The sequence below is a fragment of the Haliotis rufescens genome, unplaced genomic scaffold (assembly GCF_023055435.1).
Source record: "Haliotis rufescens isolate VD_foot unplaced genomic scaffold, xgHalRufe1.0.p SCAF_44, whole genome shotgun sequence".
Lineage (NCBI taxonomy): Eukaryota > Metazoa > Mollusca > Gastropoda > Lepetellida > Haliotidae > Haliotis > Haliotis rufescens.
Window position 1 is genome coordinate 2006683 of NW_025964157.1, and position 23801 is coordinate 2030483.

At 39.7% G+C, this 23801-nt stretch overlaps 1 protein-coding gene across 1 annotated transcript; it reads right to left on the reverse strand.

Moving 5' to 3' along the window:
* Positions 1-1687: 1687 nt before the first annotated feature.
* On the reverse strand, positions 1688-23372 carry LOC124136056. Its single transcript, XM_046501824.2, has 5 exons — positions 22919-23372; positions 11087-11231; positions 7598-7746; positions 4762-4894; positions 1688-3359 (listed from the first exon to the last, which is right to left on the reverse strand). Exons 1-5 carry the CDS (start codon positions 23184-23186, stop codon positions 3125-3127), a joined length of 930 nt encoding a protein of 309 aa, XP_046357780.2. The 5' UTR covers positions 23187-23372; the 3' UTR covers positions 1688-3124.
* Positions 23373-23801: the final 429 nt, after the last annotated feature.

Here is a 23801-nt window from a genome sequence, read left to right on the forward strand (position 1 = left end):
AACATAAACTGTCAAGAGTCTTGAGCAGCAGATACATGACAGTATTTGGATGACTGGGTACGGAGCAATAGGGAAAAGTTGTTTTTGAATTATCTGCCCTTGATACTCCACAGTCTACATCCACGTAAAAATAAATTGAGCAGAATCGGACCACTCGTCATTTAGTTATCTCTGCGGCAAAAATCGGGGGAATAAACTTAATAGAACCAATGACAAGAAAACGATCAGATTTGAAATCTAATAGGATAATTATAAAAAACGGAGTTTGATGTATGGAGACAGTTCTCAGAAAGATTGGACACTTTTCATTTGGTAGGTTCAAAGGTGTAGGGTTTTAAAGACACACTAAAATAGTAAAATACAATCTACAAATCTTGAATCCAATATGGCCGACACGCCATTTAACCTTTGACATGGAAACAGGAACACAAAAATTGAAACATATGGCATCAAAACTCGATGCATCCATCGTCCAATATTTGCTATGAAGTAGTTTACAACATATGATTTTTTTAGTAGAATTTATGAGGAAATAATCGATCTGAATTAAACTCTAATATAGCCGCAAAAATACATCCTGAAACGGCTTAGACAGTTTGATGACGGAAGTATGGAGATCATTTCATTTACTAGGTTCAAGAAGGAATATTTTGAAGTCATGTACTTCAAAACAGAGTAAACTCCGCTCTGAAAATCTTGAATCCAATATGGCTTCCAAATCACGTGACCAATGATCAAACTCAAAGGAGAAACAATGTCAGTCACCTAAATCAGCAGACAGTAAATACACATTTTGGACCGAATCGGGGCTCTGGTTATTTAGCTATCTCCGGTAGAAGAATCGGCGACATAATCAAAATAATGAACCCGATGAATACAATAGAGCTTCCAGCGTTTCTGCCTGAATCCCTGAAAATCAGGTAATTTCAACAGATCAACTGGGAAAATAAGGTAAACTACTCCCGGGATGCATAACATTGATAACACACATGAACATGCACATCTGTCAAACACATTGTGAAACTGGTAGTCACTGAAAAACTCTTTGGCATGTTCAGCAGCTGAATCCCAGATCCTGACAAGTTGCACGGCACTGTTGAAAATTCCTCCTAGATTTTAGAACTGACTGAGGCTTTTTTCTTGCCATTTTGCTTCAAGAACCTTATTCAATCGCCTTGTTAGCAGCTAATACTCAACACTGGTCATTAGGAAGCCTTTCGTCTGAATTGATATCTCCTAGTTCTACTGTAAAAGGGCACGCTTCCCAATGTCAGGATTCAATGTCTGGATTCACATTGTAATCAAGGAACCTTTGTCGAATGGACAAAGCAACAGGACGTAGGTACGTTTTCACTGGACCTATTATTACATGGTGTTCTTATGCTTAGAAAAAATGAACAATACAAAACAGGTCAGATAGTATCTATGTATGTTGGTGATTCCTCCTAGAATCATATTGTACACTATTTACAGAATGGAAAATATAAATATAACAAAGATAAATGGAACATGACACGGATTATATATAACATTTGTTTGTTTATTTGTTTGTTTGTTTGTTGTTTAACGCCGCACTAAGCAATATTCAATCTATATGACGGCGGTCTGTAAATAATCGAGTCTGGGCCAGACAATCCAGTGATTGACATCATGAGCATCGATCCACGCAATTGGGATACGATGACATGCATCAACCAAGTCAGTTAGTCTGACCACCCGATACCGTTAGTCGCCGCTTACGACAAGTATAGTCGCCTTTTACAGCAAGCATGGGTTGCTGAAGACCTATTCTACCCCGGATCTTCACAGATTGTAACAATATTTACTGATGGAGAATTTGTTGATATGAATAAACAAGGAGATGTGTAATTATGTTTCCAAGTTAACTTGTTATCAAATCAAATATTTGTCGGGAAAATAAATATACGTTTACCTGTCTCGGTTATCCGACACATTTAGGCAAAATAGCGGTGAAATTTATTGAATGAAAATCAGCGATAACACCAGGAAGAATTGATAGGACATGTATCAAATTTATCAATTCATTTTTCTCAAGTGTCATTCACTTGAAAATTCACAGTCACAGTAGAGCTCAGCATTGCGACCTGGCTTTCAAATGAGACTAACTGCTTTCTGATACATACACTAAGCATTTTGAGCATGCCTCACACCCCATTCCACAAACCAGCCAACATAACAACAAAAAAACTCAAACTTTAAACACCTCAAATCCATTTAGCAAGTATGTAACACAAAATACAACGTCAACACCAGAGAACTACAAGTTTCGAGTTTCCGTCGAAATACATTCCATAGGCCGTTAAAGACATACATGTACACGACAAGAAAAGCATTCATTTACATATAAACCAATTATTTCTGTACTCTAAGCGTTGAACCTGGCGTCCATTTGCATGTCATGCTTTCACCCCCACACACCCATGCGTGCATTAGGAATTATATAACTGTGTAAGACGGCATGAAAAATAACAAGCAAAGTTAACAAAAATTGAAGGAACATGTAATGAACATTCATGTCAACTTTCCATTTGGGGAATGGCTGCAAATACCAAAATGTCAGAGACGATGAACTCCATTTCCAAGTTGTCCTGGATGAAAATTGCTTTGGATGTCTCTGGATTGCTTTGAGTTGCTTTGAATTTCGCAGAGATGGAGAGACTGAATGACGACTTAATATATCAAAAATATGTATAAATTGTATTTGTATCTTGGAAATAACGTTTGGATATATGGAATGGTTTGTAATAAACATTATTTTTGTCAATTGGTTGTTTAAAAGAAGCTCGATAAACCAATGTCAAATCCAAAAAGGCATTTACCAGTTATTGTTATCCCGATAGGCTGAAGTATAGGGTACCAATAACGCCTACATGTACCTGGCGATTTTTTGCAATAGATGGTGAGGTAAGAAAAGCTCGGATTAGAATTCAATCCCACGTACATTTCAATAGGGTCTGCAATTGATTTTTTCCATCTGTTATAACGGTATTTATCTCACAATGATGAACATACAAACCGGCGTGACATGTAATAAAGACCTTACGAAAGACACGAGAACACTGAGTACCACTGAGAAGGCAAGATGGTCGTACAAAGAAATTAATTACGTCCTTGAATGCGAAAGTAAACCATATAATACCACCACTGTTGATAAGACACATTTTGAGTTCGCTTTAATTGCCGTACTTGACAATGTCAAGGACATTGGTGTGTATTGTTGGGGCGAGCAAGATGGCGGCTTGTGGGTGTCCAACATGGCTGTCATGTAGCTCGTTATGGTAGCCGAGCATCCTCTTCGCAAGTGTGTCTCGTAACATACTTTGACCTTATCGAGCCAGCTGCAAAGGGAAAAACCATCAAATAATTAATAGTAAGTGAAAACATTTGAACATATGCTCCATCTCGATCTACTCTGGCAAGATTTCCACAAAAGTGAAATATCCGTTAATGACTTAAAATGATGAATTTTTGGTCTGACGTGACCTGAAAATATTCATATCGACAGAAAATTCTCCTAGCCATTTAAAGCTAATACAATCTACATCACGACGAGGTAAATATAAACGCCTTCACACATTGTACCAATGTGGGTGTGACGTTATACCTACTAGGCTACCATACGGCGGTATACAGAATGAAATGGGTATGGTATAATTAATGCAATTTTCGATTTGTTCATAACTGGTATTTTTTTTATGTTCGAAATTTTCACAATTTGAGCGGGACGGTTGAAAGCCATGGCCGCAGTGTGTTCAGTTGTGTGTGTCTATCAATACTATATCGAAAGGTCAGTGAGTGAGTGACTTTTTTATCGGACAGCCTGTGGCTTTGTGTAAGGACAAATCCACATGTAGCAGGCCAAAGTGAGTGAGTGAGTGAGTGAGGTTTTACGCCGCTTTTAGCAATATTCCAGCAATATCACGGCGGGGGACACCACAAATGGGCTTCACACATTGTACCCATGTCGGGAATCGAACCCGGGTCTTCGGCGTGACGAGCGAACGCTTTTACCACTAGGCTACCCGACCGCCCCAGCAGGCCACAGACACCGTCACGGCAGCTAGGTTGATAGCATGCCATCGTCTACAGGTAGTTTGGCAAGTTGCTCATTACATTAACTGTTTCTTCTTACATTTTTAATGGTTCATGTAACCGAGGTATAACTGAAATATTGCTTGGTGCGGTGTTAAACAACATTCACTCACTCATTCAATGTTAAACATTTTCCGATTGAGCATGACTGCATGCACACTCTATGTTTAGGGGATATTTCGACTTAAATCTTACATTTTGCATTTTACAATACGTTCACTACATCTTATGTTCAGTCAAGTCAACTCAACCACACCAATCCTCTTCAATGACACGCACAAATAAGTCGCATTGTTTAGTGAACTTTCTGTACCTCCGCACCTTCGTTTCCTACCAAGAACGAGATACATATGACAGCTAATAACTGAGTGCCCGTCCGATAGACAGTTTCATGATGTGTAAAGAGTTGGATTTATTTCAAGAGCCAGTTTGATTATTCTATTTATAAACGATTCCCGTGCTGGGCCTCCCCTGTTGACACATAAAGCAGTGCAATATCAAATTATATTTTTCATATAGACTGCAAATCAGTCAAATAAATGTGAAATCATTTGATATTCATGAATGTGAAAATAATGGACGATAGAAGTGTCACATTAGATCTGTAACACCATGTCTGTCTAAAAGTGAAGAGTAAAGGGAGCTTACTCGCAACTACTTCCTTTCCGCGGTGGGCTCAGTATAGCAAATGAGATGACGTCAGATTGTTGGGGGATTGTTGCTAGGCAATTCTTCACTGCGCAGGTCTTTTCGTTTACACAAGCCAGCTCTCTCTTGATAGCTTAAAAAGCAATTGATGTTATGTAAATAATTTATCATAAATAAAGTGACAAAACAATTCACCTGATGAAGGAGAAAGCATATACTCCGAAACGTTGACAACAGAAGTTGACATCCAAATGTTCTCTTCCTTATTTAAATCTGGTTTACGCACATATATAGTTAAAGGATAGGGTGTTGCACGATGTGGTATTCTATTGAATTGCAGATCTTGGCACTGAAATTAATGCCTTGTATAATTTTATTCAGTATTAACAGATAGGGCTGTTGATATCCTAACATATCTGTTACATCAGTTTGGGGAATGCTTTAGGAAGAGGGAGAAATGTTTTCATTCCTTACAGCAGCCTGTTTGTTGGGATGAAGAATGCGTTGAAAGCATCCAAATATACGCTGTTGAGTGAATTCAGGAAAGCAATGCTAATTCTGATTTACAGGTGTGTATTAAAGAAAGAAAGAAATTCAAAAATGTACGTACCAGAAAAAGACAGTTTTTCAGAATACAACCCTTCAGGAATTATTTGAATGTAACAATAGCATGAAGGATTTATGGATGAATATAAAGCTTTCCTCTACCTCGTCAGAAATAACGCTAGAAAGATGGATTCAGCATTTCAGAAATTATTCGAGAACAATCAACAAGCTATAAATGATAATTTGGAACAATTTCTGAAACATGAATTTGAGAAAGATGAAATACGTGAGATCTTAAGTGATGAGTTTACTAGAAGCATCACAGAGGAGGAGATAATTTGAGCGATTAAAGAATTTAAGAATCAAGCTCCTGGATCTGATGGACAGGTTTTGGAGAACACTCTCTGACATACATCCTACCTTATCGGGGCGGTCGGGTAGCCTAGTGGATAAAGCGTTAGCTCGTCACGCCGAAGACCCGGGTTCGATTCCCGACATGGGTACAATGTGTGAAGCCCATTTCTGGTGTCCCCCGCCGTGATATTGCTGGAATATTGCTAAAAGCGGCGTAAAACCATACTCACTCACTCACTCCTACCTTATCTATCACATTTAATACAGTTTTGGACGAAGGGCAGTTTCCAGAGAAATGGAGCAATGACAGTGTTCAACCGTTGCACAAAGATGATGACAAGACACAATCAGATAACTATAGAGGTATCTATTTTTTGAAAGTTATTGGGAAAATCTTGAATCTTAAATAAGAGAATCACAGAATGGGCAGAAATGAATAGTAAAAGTTTTATGAGGAACAGGCTGGCACCAGAGAAGGATACTCATCGATAGATAGCACGTTCATACCACAATCAGTGAATGATAAATACTTATCCTAGCGAAGTGGAAAGATTTATGTAATATTTGTCGACTTCTCCAAAGCCGTTGATTCAGTGCAACACTTTCTGAAAACCTTGTTGTGAAAAAAATCGAATAACCGGGAAATGTTTAAACGTACTTCAGTCAATGTACTCGAAGTTGAAATCTTGTGTAAATACATAAAAAGGAGTAAGCGATTATGTTAATTGTTGGAGGGAACAAGGCAAGATAAGTCACACATTGTTTGTCCTACCTTTAAACGAATATATTGAAATGAAAAAACATTCAGAATGCAGAGGTACATGTATCTTCGTCGGGGACCTTTTGACTAATTTGACAACGTTGTAATATGCATATGACATGATTAATGCAGTTGACACAGTATACAAGCTTCAATAACAAATTGACCTCTTGTCTGACGTTTGCAGTAAATACGGAATGAAGGTAAATAAAGAAAATACAAAAAATGTAGTGTATAGAAGAGGGGTTTTTTTTTAAATGTCAGAGAAGTGGTATTTTAACGGAACTATGTTCCAAAAAGTATCTCGGAATATCGATGAGTATCAAATTCAAGAAGGCACTTAATAGATTTAAATGGGGAAGTCATTATTTACACATAGACACGGCAGGTGGGAAAATATTCCAAGAGAAGATCGACTTTGTCGTTACTGTCATTCTACAGGAGATATATATCTCCGTTGTGGGAGATAAAAAATATTTTCTGCTTGTTTGTCCAATGTATAACAGTTACAGACAGAAATATCTGCAACCATCTAATATTTACTTATCAATACTTCATTAAATATGTGTAACAGACAAAACGAAGCTTTGTAAGTAGAAGCTTTTTCATATTTCATTTTTATCCAAAGGAAGTATTGGATAGATAAACGTTTTTTTTATTTCCTGATGAGGAATTTGATTCATATTTATGAAAGCTGTTTCAAAAACAGCATATCACAATGCCACTTGAATTTGTAAAGGTATCTATAAATTTAAACATTATGTAATGTCATCACAAGGCGCAGGTAACTGCCGAGACGTTAGCAGTATGCTGTATTTTGTTCATACGTATTTGTAATGGCAAATACGATAATGTATTACTATTTATCACATAAACTGCTTGTACTGAGAATCATGGGCTGAGAGGCCGACATTAAAATAATATTCATATAATATTCATATAATGCTTTGTCCTCCAATATCGTATTGAAATGAAGGTCCTCTCTCTTGCTAGAAACCATAGACTTATAGAGTGCGAGACTCCACACGCAGATGGGTATAACGGAAGCGGTTGACAATATTACAAATGTGAAAGAATCAGTGTGCCAGGCCTATGTTTTAATTCCCTGCTTCACCGCCGCGTGACATATGGGTTACAGGAAGTCTGTCCTGACTTGTTTATTGAGGGTGTACTTACTATCCAGGAATCGACACGTGAGGTCCATTCTCTGTGCCAGTATCTCCGGGTACAGAGACGCCAGATCACACCGCTCCCTGGTCGCTACATGCTCCGGGCATTCGTACAGTTGCGTGAAGCACTGCCTGACGAAGGCACTTGCGTTGCGTCTGCAATAACAACATTACTTTTGTATAGCTATAAAACGAAGGTTTGTCGCCATTTTGTAGCTGCTGTGATTCCAAAGGGTTTTACAAAGTATTAAGTAGGGGTAACCACAGTTTGTAACCACACGACTCTCGAACGCTACAACCCGGTAAATAATAGACAGACAGACAGACAGGCAGACATAACGAGGCCATTGTCGATTTGGAATGTCTTAAACGGCATTGTTTTCACACTTGTGCTATAAAAAGGCAAGCATAAGCCAATAATTTGTCAGTCAATTGTCAACATTTTTCAAGTTCGAAAATGCTTAGACTCAGAGCTGTCGATCGGAACATCGCCATAGGACGTACTCAAAAAAGTGATTTTCAGTCTACTGTTGCACGCCACTTCAACGTCAACCAGAGCACCATTTACCGCCTTTGTAACCGATACACACAGTACAATTCCACTGGAGGCCGTCCGAGAACCGGCCGACCGAGAGTTACCACCCCTACACAAGATCGCTATATTCGACTGTTCCACCTACGTCATCACTATGCCACAGCTACGGACACTGTAGGACGCTTCCCTGGTTTGAGGATGATATCGGACCAGACTGTCAGGAACCATCTTCGCGAGGCTGAGATTCGACCCAGAAGACCTGTTATTCCTGTTTTGCAACAGATCCATCGACAGCGACGCTTGCGTTGGTGCCATAAATTACAGCCTTGGAATTTGAGAAACTGGAGACGAGTGTGGTTTAGCGATGAATCACGATCCTACATTACGAGATCAGACTTGGTTGTGTTTATTGGAAATTTGACAGCAAATCGCTACATTAATCAAATTCTTCAACCTCATCTACTTCCAATCATTGACCGCCAGAAGGGGCTGTTTCTACAGGACAACGCTCCACCGCACACAGTTCGCGTCACGGTAGACTACCTTCATAATGCCAACATCAACGTCTTGGCCTGGCCGCCGACATCTCCAGATCTCAACCCAATCGACGTGAGAACGTCAGAACACGCTGCAGACACTCCCACAACTGGCAAACGCGTTACAAGCAGAATGGCGCAGAATCGCGCAGGACAGAATTCGTACAATTACCCAGTCAGTGCCAAGGATTGAGCCGTGATTGCTGCCCGGGGCGGTCACACAAGATACTGAGTTCAGTGCAACCTTGTGGCCTTAGTTGAAAATGAACAGTTTTCAATTCCTTTGTTCAACGCCAACATGTGTCTATCAGGCTCAAAACTTCCATATTTGTAACTATGATATTAAATTAAATATATCGATTTTTAGGTACAATAAATTTACTAAAAATCTACCTGTGCATTTCCTTTTTTGAAGAGTGTATATATATATATATATATTGTTGTATATATAAAACACGTTCGGCATATGGTAGGTAGTGGTGGTAGTGGTAGTGGTAGTAGTATTCGTGGTGGTAGTTGTAGTGGTAATGGTAGTAATAGTAGTGGTTGCAGTAGTAGTAGTTGTAGTAGTGGTAGTAGTAGTAGTAGTAGAAGTAGTTGTAGAAGTTTGTATGTTGTTTAACGCAGCACTCAGCAATATTCAAGCTATATGACGGCGGTCTGTAAATAATCGAGTCTGGACCAGACAATCCAGTTATTAACACCATGAACATCGATCCACGCAATCGGGGTATGATAACATGCATACACAACAATGTGATCACCGCCTCCCTTATTACCCCAACCCTGTTGTTTTTGTGGTGGTGTTTTCTCTTTATTGCTATTTTAGCTTCAAAAGTCCTCTCAACGACAAGTTTTAAAACAAATTGACACTAGTAGTCGGCTTAGCCCGTAAATTAGCCAAAGATCACGTAACTATAACAAACGACTGAAAGAATAACACGCTGTAGTACAGTTACGAGCTTCGTATCAGCTGAGCTACATCAATATTTGAGTGCGGGTATCTAGCAGATATTATACAGACGCTTCATTCGCCAACGGTCCGTCACTTACAAAACGTAAGGACCAAAGAGTTATTTCCCTTCCCTTACATTTAATGACTTGTGTCCGTACGTTTGGTTTTATGCCGCTTTGAACAATATTTCAGTTATATCCCTGCGTGTCAGCTTAATGTTGGAGGAAAGTCCGAAGTATTGCAGATATTTGTCCTTTAACACAGTGGTGAACCCTTGGGACGGTGCTGACAAGGCAAGAATCCAAATAAAGACGATTTGGGGGCTCCAACCAACAAGGATATCACTGTGACGCACACGAGGGGCGCAATACCAGACATTGAATTACGGCACCTAGGGCGACTGATACACATCATGTACCCAGAACTAATTCTTTAATTCGAAAAAATGTATTCCAGGATAAATGTGGAAAACACGTTCGCATATTTGCGGGGCGGTGGGGTAGGTTAGTGGTTTAAGCGTTCTCTCGTCACGCCACGGCGCTTGGTTCGATTTGTCGTGTTTCTGGTGTTTTTGGTGATATTGCTGGATATTGTATTTCTTCTTCAAATGGAATTAATTAAGTATTGGCATGCAACCAGAACATACCTGACGTAGCATAGTACTTCACAGACGTTAGGACAGTGACTATCGTTATATACTACCTTTGTACTACAAGTTGAATAGGGGCACGGGTGACCAAGCCGTCTGAGGCGCCGCGACTCGCTGTGCAGAGTTGCGTCCCCTGGGAACGCCAGAAACCTATGATTGTGGCTTCGAATCCCGGTTCGCCTCGATTATGTTTCTTGGTTTGTCAACACCATACCCGTGCTCGTGGTTTATATCGAAGTGGTAAACGTCTGAGACCATCACTTGGGGCTTTCCTCCCACATTAAGCTCACACGCCGTGATATTACTGGAATAATGTAAAAAGCGGCGTTAAAACCCAACTCACTCACTCACAAGTTAAATAACACCCACAATTGGAAGAATGTGTGTTTAAAAAAAACAATCCACTTTCGTCAAAGAAAAAAAGGGCCTTCTTTTAAGTTGTATATCCTTTCATGTTCCTTTGTTTTTTCTTTGTCGATCGTTGTTGTCGATAACGCTGTTGCTGAGGAGTGATTAAATAAACACGACTGTTGCGTTTTCATTACTCTATGTATAACGTAGTTTAGATAGATATGTATATTTATTTTTTTAATTAAGATCATTACAAATTAATGTGATTCCCAGTGATTACAATAACGCTCTATGATTTGCATGTACATATATTACCACAGTCTTTACGTCACAAACAGTTACTCGTTGGTCTGTGCTGTCTTCGTATTAATCTGATTCTCTGTGTGTTTATCGTGTATCTGGTCCGTGTGTGCGTGTGTGGTGCACCAGCATTGTAGCGTCAGCTGGTTGTTATTTCTGACTGTACCGACCTACAGTGAGCTGTGATCTTTTCAAAGCTGTCCACTGCCAGCAGGGTGTCGTGAAGGAGAAGTGGCATGCCGTCCACCTCGGCATGGCACACCTGTACCTTGTCCAGAAACGCCTTGGAACAGCCTTGACCTTGTGTCTGTGACGCTTTAACATGAAACATGACATATCATATATATAAATGTTGCTTCAACCTCATGGCGTGCGTCATTAGAGCTCCCTGGGTTTTATGATTGCATGTTGGAATCTCATATACTCGCCCTGATTACACAACAACTACTACCACTGCTACTACTACTATTACTACTACTACTACTACTACTACTACTACTACTATAACTACTACTACTACTACTACTACTACTACTACTACTACTACTACTACTATAACTACTACTACTACTATTACTACTACTACTACTACTACAACTATAACTACTACTACTACAACTTTAACTACTACAGTTACTACTATAACTATTACTACTACTACTACTTTAACTACTACTACTATAACTACTACAATTACTACTACTATTACTACTACTATAACTACTACTACTACTACCACTGCTACTACTACCATAACTACTACTACTACTACTACTACTACTACTATAACTTCTACTACTACTACTAGTATAACTACTACTACTACTACTATAACTACTACTACTTCTTTAACTACTACTAATATAACTACTAATATTTCTACTACTACTACTACTATAACTACTACTACTACTACTACTACTACTATAACTACTACTACTATAACTACTACTACTACTACTACTACTATAACTACTACTACTACCCTAACTACTACTACTACTATAACTATTTCTTCTACTACTACTACTACTATAACTACTACTACTACTACTACTATAACTACTACTTCCACTGCTACTACTACTATAACTACTACTACTACTACTACTACTACTACTACTATAACTACTACTACTACTACTACAACTATAACTACTACTACTACAACTTTAACTACTACAGTTACTACTATAACTATTACTACTACTCTTACTTTAACTACTACTTCTATAACTACTACAATTACTACTACTATTACTACTACTATAACTACTACTACTACTACCACTGCTACTACTACCATAACTACTACTACTACTACTACTATAACTTCTACTACTACTACTAGTATAACTACTACTACTACTACTACTATAACTACTACTACTACTACTTCTTTAACTACTACTAATATTTCTACTACTACTACTACTATAACTACTACTACTACTACTACTACTACTACTATAACTACTACTACTATAACTACTACTACTACTACTATAACTACTACTACTACCCTAACTACTACTACTACTATAACTATTTCTACTACTACTACTACTACTATAACTACTACTACTAATACTACTATAACTACTACTTCCACTGCTACTACTACTATAACTACTACTACTACTTCTATAACTACTACTACTACTACTACTACTATAACTACTACTACTACTTCTTTAACTACTACTAATATAACTACTAATATTTCTACTACTACTACTACTATAACTACTACCACTACTACTACTACTACTACTACTACTATAACTACTACTACTATAACTACTACTACTACTACTATAACTACTACTACTGCCCTAACTACTACTACTACTATAACTATTTCTACTACTACTACTACTATAACTACTACTACTACTACTATAACTTCTACTACTTCTACTACTATAACTACTACTACTACTACTACTATAACTACTACTACTACTACTTCTTTAACTACTACTAATATAACTACTAATATTTCTACTACTTCTACTACTATATCTACTACTACTACTACTACTACTACTACTATAACTACTACTACTATAACTACTACTACTACTACTATAACTTCTACTACCCTAACTACTACTACTACTACTATAACTATTTCTACTACTACTACTACTACTATAACTACTACTACTACTACTATAACTACTACTTCCACTGCTACTACTACTATAACTACTACTACTACTACTACTACTTCTATAACTACTACTACTACTACTACTACTACTACTACTATAACTACTACTACTACTACTTCTTTAACTACTACTACTATAACTACTACTACTACTACTACTATTTCTACTACTACTACTACTATAACTACTACTTCTTTAACTACTACTACTATAACTACTACTACTACTACTTCTTTAACTACTACTACTATAACTACTACTACTACTACTACTATTACTACTACTACTACTATTACTACTACTACTATAACTACTACTACTACTACTTCTTTAATTACTACTACTATAACTACTACTACTACTACTACTACTACTATTTCTACTACTACTACTACTACTATAACTACTACTACTGCTACTATAACTTCTTCTTCCACTACTACTACTACTACTATAACTACTACTACTACTATAACTACTACTACTACTACTATAACTACCACTACTTTAACTACTACTACTATAAGTACTACTGCTATAACTACTACTACTTCAACTATAACTACTACTACTACTACCACTGCTACTACTACCTTAACTACTACTACTACTACTTCTTTAACTACTACTACTACTATAACTAGTTCTACTACTATTACTACTACTTCTACTATAACTACTACTACTACTATAACTAATACTTCCACTGCTACTACTACTATAACTACTACTACTATAACTACTACTACTACTTCTACTATAACTTCTACTACAATAACTACTACTACTACTACTACTACTATAACTACTACTACTACTATAACTACTACTACTACTTCTACCACTGCTACTACTTCTTTAACTACTACAGCTATAACTACTACTACTACTACTACTATAACTTCTACTACTATAACTACTACTACTTCTACTACTATAACTACTACTACTTTAACTACGACTACTATAACTACTACAACTATAACTACGACTACTACTACTACTATAACTACTACTACTATAAATACTACTACTACTACTTCTACTATAACTTCTACTACAATAACTACTACTACTACTACTATAACTACTACTACTACTATAACTACTACTACTACTTCTACCACTGCTACTACTTCTTTAACTACTACTGCTATAACTACTACTACTACTAATACTACTATAACTTCTACTACTATAACTACTACTACTACTACTATAACTAACACTACTTTAACTACTACTACTATAACTACTACAACTATAACTACGACTACTACAACTATAACTACTACTACAACTATAACTACTACTACTATAACTACTACTACTACTACAACTATAACTACTTTTACTATAACTACTACTACTACTACTACTACTGCTATAACTATTACTACTACTACTACTATAACTACTACTACCACTGCTACTACTACTACTGTAACTACTACTACAACAACTACTACTACTACTACTACAACAACTACTACTACTACTATAACTAATACTACTACTATAACTACTACTATAATTACTAATACTACTATAACTACTACTACAACTACTACTGTGTGTGAGGCTATATGATTTGAATTGGATGGGAAGCTGACTGCACGCCATGATGTAAATGAACGTCTGAAAGTTTTCAAAGTGCCGAAGACAACAACAGTTAAATACCCACTCCTGCACCGTCTCACTCACTCACTCACACTCACTCACTCACTCACTCACTCACTCACTCACTCACTCACTCACTCACTCACTACTGCATTGAGTCATGACTGCGACTTCCCCACTGTGCAGCAGTTTCCTGGTTCCATCTACATACAAGTGCTCTCGACGTTCCTTAACGCCGCTTGGAAATGCAGTTCAGCCATGTCACGGTGTTTAAGCATAATGAGTGAGGAAAGCTGACGTTTACCCAAACTTATATCACTTTAGTGAAACTCAGGAGCACAGGTTGCTGACAAACAAACAAGAAATCAGGGCGAATTTGTCATGCGAAATCACGATCACAGTATCCTGACATGCCTAGGGGAGGCAACTCTGCCTTAATCGACTGGACCAACCGTTCCTCTACAGCTTTAGGTCATTGGTCATTAGAGAGTTTAAAGATGAGAACACCAAAGCGACATGTACGGCTAAAAGAGGCGTAAAACCATACTCACTCACCCACTCTATTTCCCAAACCGTGTTATGGCTGGACTATTGCTAAGGGCGGCGCAAATCTCCACTCACTCTCCCATTCAACATAAAATTATCCGGTTACGCGATTCCCTGTGCAGAGTTGCGTCCCTTGTGCACGCCAGAAACCCATGATTTTGGGTTCGAATCCCGGTTCGCCCCAATTATGTTCCTAGGATTGTCAGCACCATACCCGTGCTCGTGGGTTTCACCGAAGTGGTAATCGTCTGAGACCTGCATCACTTCGGGCTTTCCTCCCACATTAAGCTGACACGCCGTGGTATAACTGAAATAATGTTAAAAGCGGCGTTAAACCCAACTCACTCACTAACTCCGTTAGATCGGCTTGATGTAGGAGGGCGGGATCATTATGAGGGTTTCGACCCCACGAGCATTTGTCTCACGGAGGAGGAGCATCGGATTGTGCCTCAGCGGCCGGGGTCGCCGTGACCTCGAACACAATAGGGAATGACTGACAAGCTTCTCCCCGTTATCAAATAGACAAACGATTTAACCAAGTTTTAAATTTTGTACTTGAGAATATGTTTAGACTATGTTTACTTTCTATGATGAGGGTGCCAATCCCACTGTGATGCGCAGGATGCGGAGCCCTGTTAGTGGTATTCCGGATGCCGGGGGGCAGTACGCTGGCTGCTATAAAATGTTTATCTGGTGCGCGGATGCCAGTATTTCAATGTAAACATTGGGTTTCTAAGAAATGAGAACACAAGGTCACACATTCGTCATCAAAATCCCAGTCTTACTGACCTGTACCAGTTGTTTACACTGATATGACTTAAATTTGATATGAGTTCTTAAATTTAGCGTATGCCTGGCGTGAGAGAGTGCGGCCCGTTCATCCGGACGGTACCGTCCCGAGTGTCACTGTCAGTATTAGAAATGTCCGGATTAACGAGTCGTTGGTGCGTAGTGGTTAAACGTTTCCATCAGTGATAGTACGGAATAGCGGAGACCGGATAAACGAGGTTTAATTTGTATGTAATATTCGCTCTATGCCGACTTTGTTGTCCGTTTATGTAGCACTCTGGAACAACGTTAGGCCACATAATTGATATTGTGATCTACTTAATTTTGGCTTGTGAGTACGTATATTTTATATTCCATAAAAAAAATGTACACATGAAATAGTAAATTTTAGGAAATCCCAACTCATCAATAGTGTAACGCAGCCACAGTCATAAACAATTGGGCATACACAACATTATTTCAACTTTACATTAGCAACATAAGGTCTCACACTAATCATACAGTTGGTTTAAATCACGTGTTTGTCTACCTACGAATACTGCACGATGTATTAAACAACTGCCAACAGAAATTCTGTTATTTACATTTTGGTTTGATACAACTAATATTTTCACATATGTAACTTTTCTTTAGGCCGTGAGTACATTTGGCATGAAGTGATTGGGTCATTTGGGAGAAAATAAAAGCTTATTTTGTGTGATATGTTTATTATTTTGTTTAAATGTAATTTTGAGTTTGTATAATCCTTGTTCAGGTGTTTGAAGTAGCCAGTGCCTGCTATACAAAATGCGTTTGATTAGTGAGTGAGTGAGTGAGTGTGGTTATGTGTCGCTTTTAGCAAAGTTCAAGCAACATGGCCTGAAAAGGGCTTCACACATTGTACTCGTGGGGAATCAAACACGGGCCTTTGGTGGGACGAGGCAACGCTTTAACCACTAGGCTACCCCTTGCGTTGGATTAATCGTCTTGCTCAATATGTAAAACCTTAGCATGTACCTTTTAGCATAATTTTGAAGTGGTGTCGAATAAACTGTCTCATCCATCAAAGATAAACAAACATAAAAGAAACGTAAACGAAAAAGAGAAAGAAACGTCTTTCAAAAAGAAAAAGAAACGTAAATTAGATTTATTTTATTATTCTGGCTCCTCTGAATTCGAAAACCAGAAAGTAAAAAAGCTGTCGCCAATGCGGTGTGGTCTGTGTGCTCTGCAGCTCTTGGGCAACCTGTGGTGTGGCGACTGTTCCACTAACCTTGAGCTAACTACTCGGTCTAAGGCTCCGGCTTACCGCAGACACGTCCATCCATCACGTCCACCCAATTAACCTAGCCATATCTCGTCAGCGAGTTCAAGCACTTGCAAACAAACATGTTTGAAGTTGAGCGATACTTTCATCAAGTCATGCATCCTTACAACTACCATCACCATCACCATTAGTAGATTCAACATCATGATAATATTTCGTCGCGACTGCTGATCGAAACTTTATACAAAGACACGGCTTAGAAGGATCTCCAACATTAAGTATCATGAACGGGTTTAGGGATCATTACGTGAGGCTTTTCTATACTCAAGTCCATAAGAAACTTTACACATGAAAACGAGTATTTAGGAGATCCAAACTCATCAATATTATAGTGAGTGAGTAAGTGTGGTTTTACGCCGCTTTTAGCAATATTCCAGCAATATCACGGCGGGGAACACCAGAAATGAGCTTCACACATTGTACCCATGTCGGGAATCGAACCAGGGTCTTCGGCGTGAGGAGCGAACGCTTTAACCACTAGGCTACCCGACCGCCCCTCATCAATATTATAACGCAACCGCATGTGTAAACAATCGACAAAACAAAACATCATTTCAACTTTACATCGGCAACATAGTGTCTCAGACTTGTCATGCAGTCCCCAAATTGATAGAGTCACGTGTTTTGCTGCCTTCAAACTCTGCTCGAGCTCTTTGGCGCATGCGTAAAACCTTGCAGACAGTGACGTCATCTGCAGTCATGGCATTAGGGAATCGCGTGAGTCGATAGGCAGTAACAAGAAGATTGCGTGCTGCTGGTATCAGAGCTCGCAGTCTTTACAGAACGACGACGTTGACAAAGACATCGTCAGGCAAGATTCCAATGGACCAGACGTGTAAGGCGTTGGCAATTACGCGGGTGGCGAGGAATCCTCGCCTGCCTCTCGAAGTATGATGGCAGGACAAGTCTTCAGACGAAGATGGAAACGCACCGCTCGTGGTTGCATTCACGAAAGTGAACAAGACGGAGGTGGCAGCGTCATGGCATAGGGCGACTCGACATCACTAATGGTAATCTGACTGTCTAAGATACAGGGACGAGGTTGTGCTCACATTCCTAAAGTAACAGGGAACCGTCTCCAAAAAGGGTTACTCCAGAACCCTCATTGCATTCTCTGTAGGGACTTCTTCGGCCAGAATAACGTCAATGTCTTGCAATGACCAGCACGCCCTCCAGACATGTCTCCCGTCGAGCATCCCCTCCCCCCCCCCCCCCCCCCCCCCCAACCCCATGTGGGATTTATCTATGATGAGGCTAAGGTACTCGGTTAGCCTTAAGGCTGGGGTTAAATATCTACATTATTGATTTATTTGAAAAAAGGCAAAATTTGCGTTACATTACATTTTGGTTTGATACAGCAAATATGTTTACACCTGTCAACTTTCTTTTGGTCGTGAGTATAGGTATTAAGGTTTCATACTTGATACTGCATCAGGTGAACGTTATGGACACTCGGACTGAATACACGTACAACGGACAGTGGTTTTTTTCACTTTTGTGTACGCCCATGTTCATCTGTACGGTGTACACATCGGGTACAATAGGTCTTCAGCAACCCATGCTTGCCACAAAAAGGCGACTGGGTTGTATGGTCCTTTGAGTTCGCTATAACCGTAGTTCGTTATAACCGTAGTTTACTGTATATATTTCTTTCAGGTAATATTCATCAAGTTTAAAGATACTAATTTATCGATAAACTTCGTTAAATCGAGTCCCCAGGGACACAAATGTAAATAAAATTATCGTATTTCGACACAAATATAGTGACCAAACCATAGTGCTGATAAGACGTCTGTCCGCACATATGTTTCAAGTTCAACAAGTTCGATATTTTTACTGTTGATAGTTAAAAAATATTCTGAACCATTTCCTTTATTGATATTGATTGATTGTCTGCACTCTGCAATATTCCAGCTATATTTTGCGGCGGTCTAAGTAATCGAGTCTGGACTATACAATCCAGTGATGGACCTCGTGAGCATCGATCCACGCAAGCGGGATACGATGACATGAATCAACCAAGTCAGCGTGCCTGACCACCCGATCCCATTGGACAAGTATAGTCGTCTATACGGCAAGCATGGGTTGCTAAAGACCTATACTAACCCGAAACTTAACGGAGTCCTTCTTTAAAATGAGTTGGTGGGATAGCCTAGTGGTTTAGCGATATCTCGAAATGGCGTTGAAAAACGGGTTCGATTCCTAATATGATTACAATAAATGACTTCCAATTCTAGTGTTCTCCGCATTGACACAACTTGAGAAGCGTTAAGCGTCTTCTTTTCAGAATGAAGCCAAAATTGGAAGCATGAATTCCCTTGATAAATCTATGTAAGTCTCTTAGTGTTTTTGAACTTGACGGAAAGCAGTTGCGTCAATTAACGGCAAATTAATCAACTTTCAAGTCTTTCCTTTCAACAGAGCAGGGAATGAATGTGAACACGTTACCTCAACAGAGGATGCCAACGCGCTTTCAGCAGTCTGGTCTTCAATTAAAAGCTCACTTAAACGTTTGCGAGTTCACTTCCATTTAACTGAAATACCGTCCTTGTCGGCAGATAGTCAATATTCCTCTTTGTTGTTCAGCGTAAAAAGCAGAAGCCTTGATCAGTTGGTAACATGGTGTATACGTAGTTTGAATAGATTCAAGTTCCTGATGGGCAAGTCTATATGGTTTGCTCGTCACAAACCTCTACTTCCTTAACTGTTATTTTCACCTCTTCCCCTTCGAGTTAAAGGGGTCATGCTGCAGATGCAGATAACGTTTATGTCAAAACCAGGACGAGGTTAAATCCTGAGTTTTAAACCCGCCGACCATGACCCCGGAAGTCTGGTGCGATATTGACAGTGTCTCGTTGTGAAAAGCGTATTCGGTAATGCTTAAATGAACAGAATAAAACGTCAGTAGTTGTAGAGATTGTAAGCATTTGAAACTTGAGATTACAACGTGGTCGAACATCTTGTTAATGCACTGCAGTGTGTTTTATTTCTAACCGTCCTGTTCTCCTTGACGCTAACACTGCAGACATATCCTGTATTTTAAACTCGCCATACGGATATGAGGCTCTACGGTGAAATCTCGCTATAAGGACATCTATTGTCTTAGCCATGCTGCCTCGAGTCACGTTATATTAGGAATAGGATAATCCCACTGCGCATATAGTTGAATCCTATACCACGTATGTATTAATTATCCAACGTGGTATAACTGGCAATTAAATTTTTGAAAATGTCCAAATTAAAATGAAACAAATTAGAAATTCATGGATATATGCATCATTGGTTATAACGGGACATGGGCAATACGTCACAATGGGCGGTGGAGCAGTCCGATGTTATAAGGTGACTCGTTACGCTACAAGTCCGACTTCGATTCCCACGTTTTGGTATGCCATCGCTGGAATTGTGTTCAAAGCGGCGTAATGCATACTCACATACTGACCATAGCACGATTGTAATCCATTGCAAAGTGTTCGCTCTAATTGCTTTTCGTGTTTAATGTATAGTGATGTATTCAATTCTAAAGTGAGTGAGTGAGTGAGTTGGGTTTAACGCCGCTTTTAACAGTATTCCAGTTATATCGCGGCGTGTCAGCTTAATGTGGGAGGAAAGCCCGAAGTGATGCAGGTCTCAGACGTTTACCACTTCGGTGAAACCCACGAGCACGGGTATGGTGCTGACAAACCTAGAAACATAATCGGGGCGAACCATGATTCGAACCCACAATCATAGATTTCTGGCGTGCCCAAGGGACGCAACTCTGCACAGCTAATCGCGGCGCCTTAGACGACTGGGCCACCCGTGCCCCCCTATTCTAAAGACTTGAACTACTGGTGAAGTAACCACGCCCCAATAGTTTTACATGATAGGCTTAGAATTAATAGAACAACTGTATTATATTTATACACACCGATATCGTTACTCGAACTATCTGACTGGCCATTCGCCGTCTTGTAAAAACCCATACGGATCATATGGGTACTCTGATGAAAACGATTGAGGGAAAAAAGAAAAATATAGGGAAATAAGCTTGACTGTCAGTACATCTGAAATAGCGTGCATACAAATTCAACACGTCAGAATCAAGCGTTGAGATGTGTTGGTGTGCATCGTTTCCGATGCGTATTTGGTAAAGAAGGTTAGGAACCCATGATTTTTGTTTGTTTGTTGTTTAACGCCGCTCTCAGCAATATCCATGCTATATGACGGCGATCTGTAGATAATTGAGTCTGGCCTAGACAATCCAGTGATTGATATCATGAACATCGATCAAAGCAAATGGGACATGCATCAACCAAGTCAGCGAGTCTGATCACCCGAACCCCTTCGACACTTCTTAAGACAAACATAGTCTCCTTTTACAGCAAGCATGGGTTGCTGAAGACATATTCTACCCCACCCCGGATAGCATAGCACGCTACTGTGTCTAAAAGTAAGTGTTCTATTTCATCCCCTTCAGAATGTGTAGGTAACTCTGATATGTCTGTTTAATGTAATGTATTTGTAAGTATGAACAGGGATTAGAACCCGCGTGCAGTGGAGGCTGGGAGTTAAGGTAATCCCTGCACGGCAAGTTGCAGATTCCAACAGCTTCGAATTAACCGGAGTTCAATGGAGAGGGCATCACATGTAAGATGGAGTTTGTACTAGGAGTTAATTTGACGAGGCGGTGTATCGATATCACGGGTTAACATTATTCAAACTCAACAGAACAAACAATGCCATCTGCTCAGATATACGGGGCATCAATTGTGTATCTTTAATCGAACACCAAATGACACGAATATTTGTCTTCAACGTGTTCGAGTTCGAGGCCTCAATACGACCTTCGGCTTGTCAGCAGTATACACGTTTTTGTGGTGACAGTCAAACACCGTTGTGTCGAAGTTGAAGGGACCTACGTAAATACTTTGAGTCATCCGAGGTTCGACACAACCGAAAATGATGAATAAAGAAGGAATACGCAGGGACTATGCTTTAACTTCGAGACAAGGGCGGTCGGGTGGCCTAGTGGTTAAAGCACGGGTGCACGGTTGGCCCAATCATCTAAGGCGCCACGAGTTACTAGGTTTGTCAGCACTATACCCGTTCCTTGGTTTCATCGAAGTGGTAAACGTCTGAAACCTGCATCACTTCGGGCTTTCCTCCCACATCAAGCTGACACGCCGCGATATAACTGGAATACTGTTGAAAGCGGCGCTAAACCCAACTCACTCACTCACTCACTCACTCAAAAACAGGCATTATTTTGGGATTCCCTTACATGACGTGACATTACTGAAATACTTTTAATAACCCCACACCACTCACTCACTCGATGTAAGGAGATACGCAGGGGGGTGTTCCACAACAGAATTGACACGTGTAACATAATATAAAATCGTACTCAAAACAACAAACCAAATACAAGAAATATTGCAAATAATTATGAATATCCATACACGAAAGAGAGGACGTCCATAAACCAAAGAGTCATCCCAAACCCGCGTCAACATGTAGAACATAATCAGTGGACATAAATCCCTTAACATTGAATACATAAATGATGTAACGTGAATACTTACCTATACTGAGAAACACCAACCAGGAAAGACACAGCGACCCCGTCACAGCCATGGCGGTGATGCGACTGCCGTTCACGGACGGTCCCGTGCAGGAGACCGCTCGTCCGGAAGCTAGCCTTGCCCTAACGATAATCAAATTAACATCAAGGCCTAGCCGTGCTATCTCGAAATTCAAATTTCCTTCCAAGTCAATCGCGATGCAAACAGATTCACTAACGATAGACTTGGAGTGCGTTCTCAGCGCGGCCTCATTGAAGTTTTTCCTCATACATTTTCATAACTGTTGATTTAAGAGCGTTTGCCGTTCCGTGTGATTCCTTGCCCGTCTTTTACTATTGCGACACGATTAGGCACGAATAAATATGTTTCCGCATCTCCCCGAGGGCGGACTATTTCACAGAGTAAAGTTTTATTTCCCTCGTTTCATGGCAGACCCGTGGTCCCCAACTCACTGCGTATCTGGAATCTGAATTGGAGAACGATTAGCATTACCATGCGTGCCCCTGCGTTAACTCTTGTGATTCTAAAGCTGCGTGGACGAATCGGGAAAATATGGTAAGTTGAAATGTTTCAAATGAGGAAATTTAATATCCTCCTCTTTTTTTAAATAATTGGTGTGGTTGTTCAATTATAAGGAACACGTACAGAACGCCACTCACTCGCTCACCCACTCACTCACTCATTCTCACACTCACTCACTCACTCACTCACCCACTCACTCACTCACTCACTCACTCACTCACTCACTCACATACTCATTCACACACACACTCACTCACTCACTCACTCACCCACTCACATACTCACTCACTCACTCACTCACTCACTCACTCACTCACTCACCCACCCACCCACCCACCCACTCACTCACCCACCCATCCAC

Excerpts from the sequence above, each read along its gene's own strand:
- LOC124136056 (XM_046501824.2), bottom strand. The coding sequence starts at position 23,186 with ATGAGGAAAAACTTCAATGAGGCCGCGCTGAGAACGCACTCCAAGTCT. Across the intron at positions 11,232-22,918 it reads GTTGGTGTTTCTCAGTATAG|CGTCACAGACACAAGGTCAA; the intron begins GTAAGTATTCAC and ends TTCATGTTAAAG. Across the intron at positions 4,895-7,597 it reads CACGTGTCGATTCCTGGATA|CTATCAAGAGAGAGCTGGCT; the intron begins GTAAGTACACCC and ends TTGCTTTTTAAG.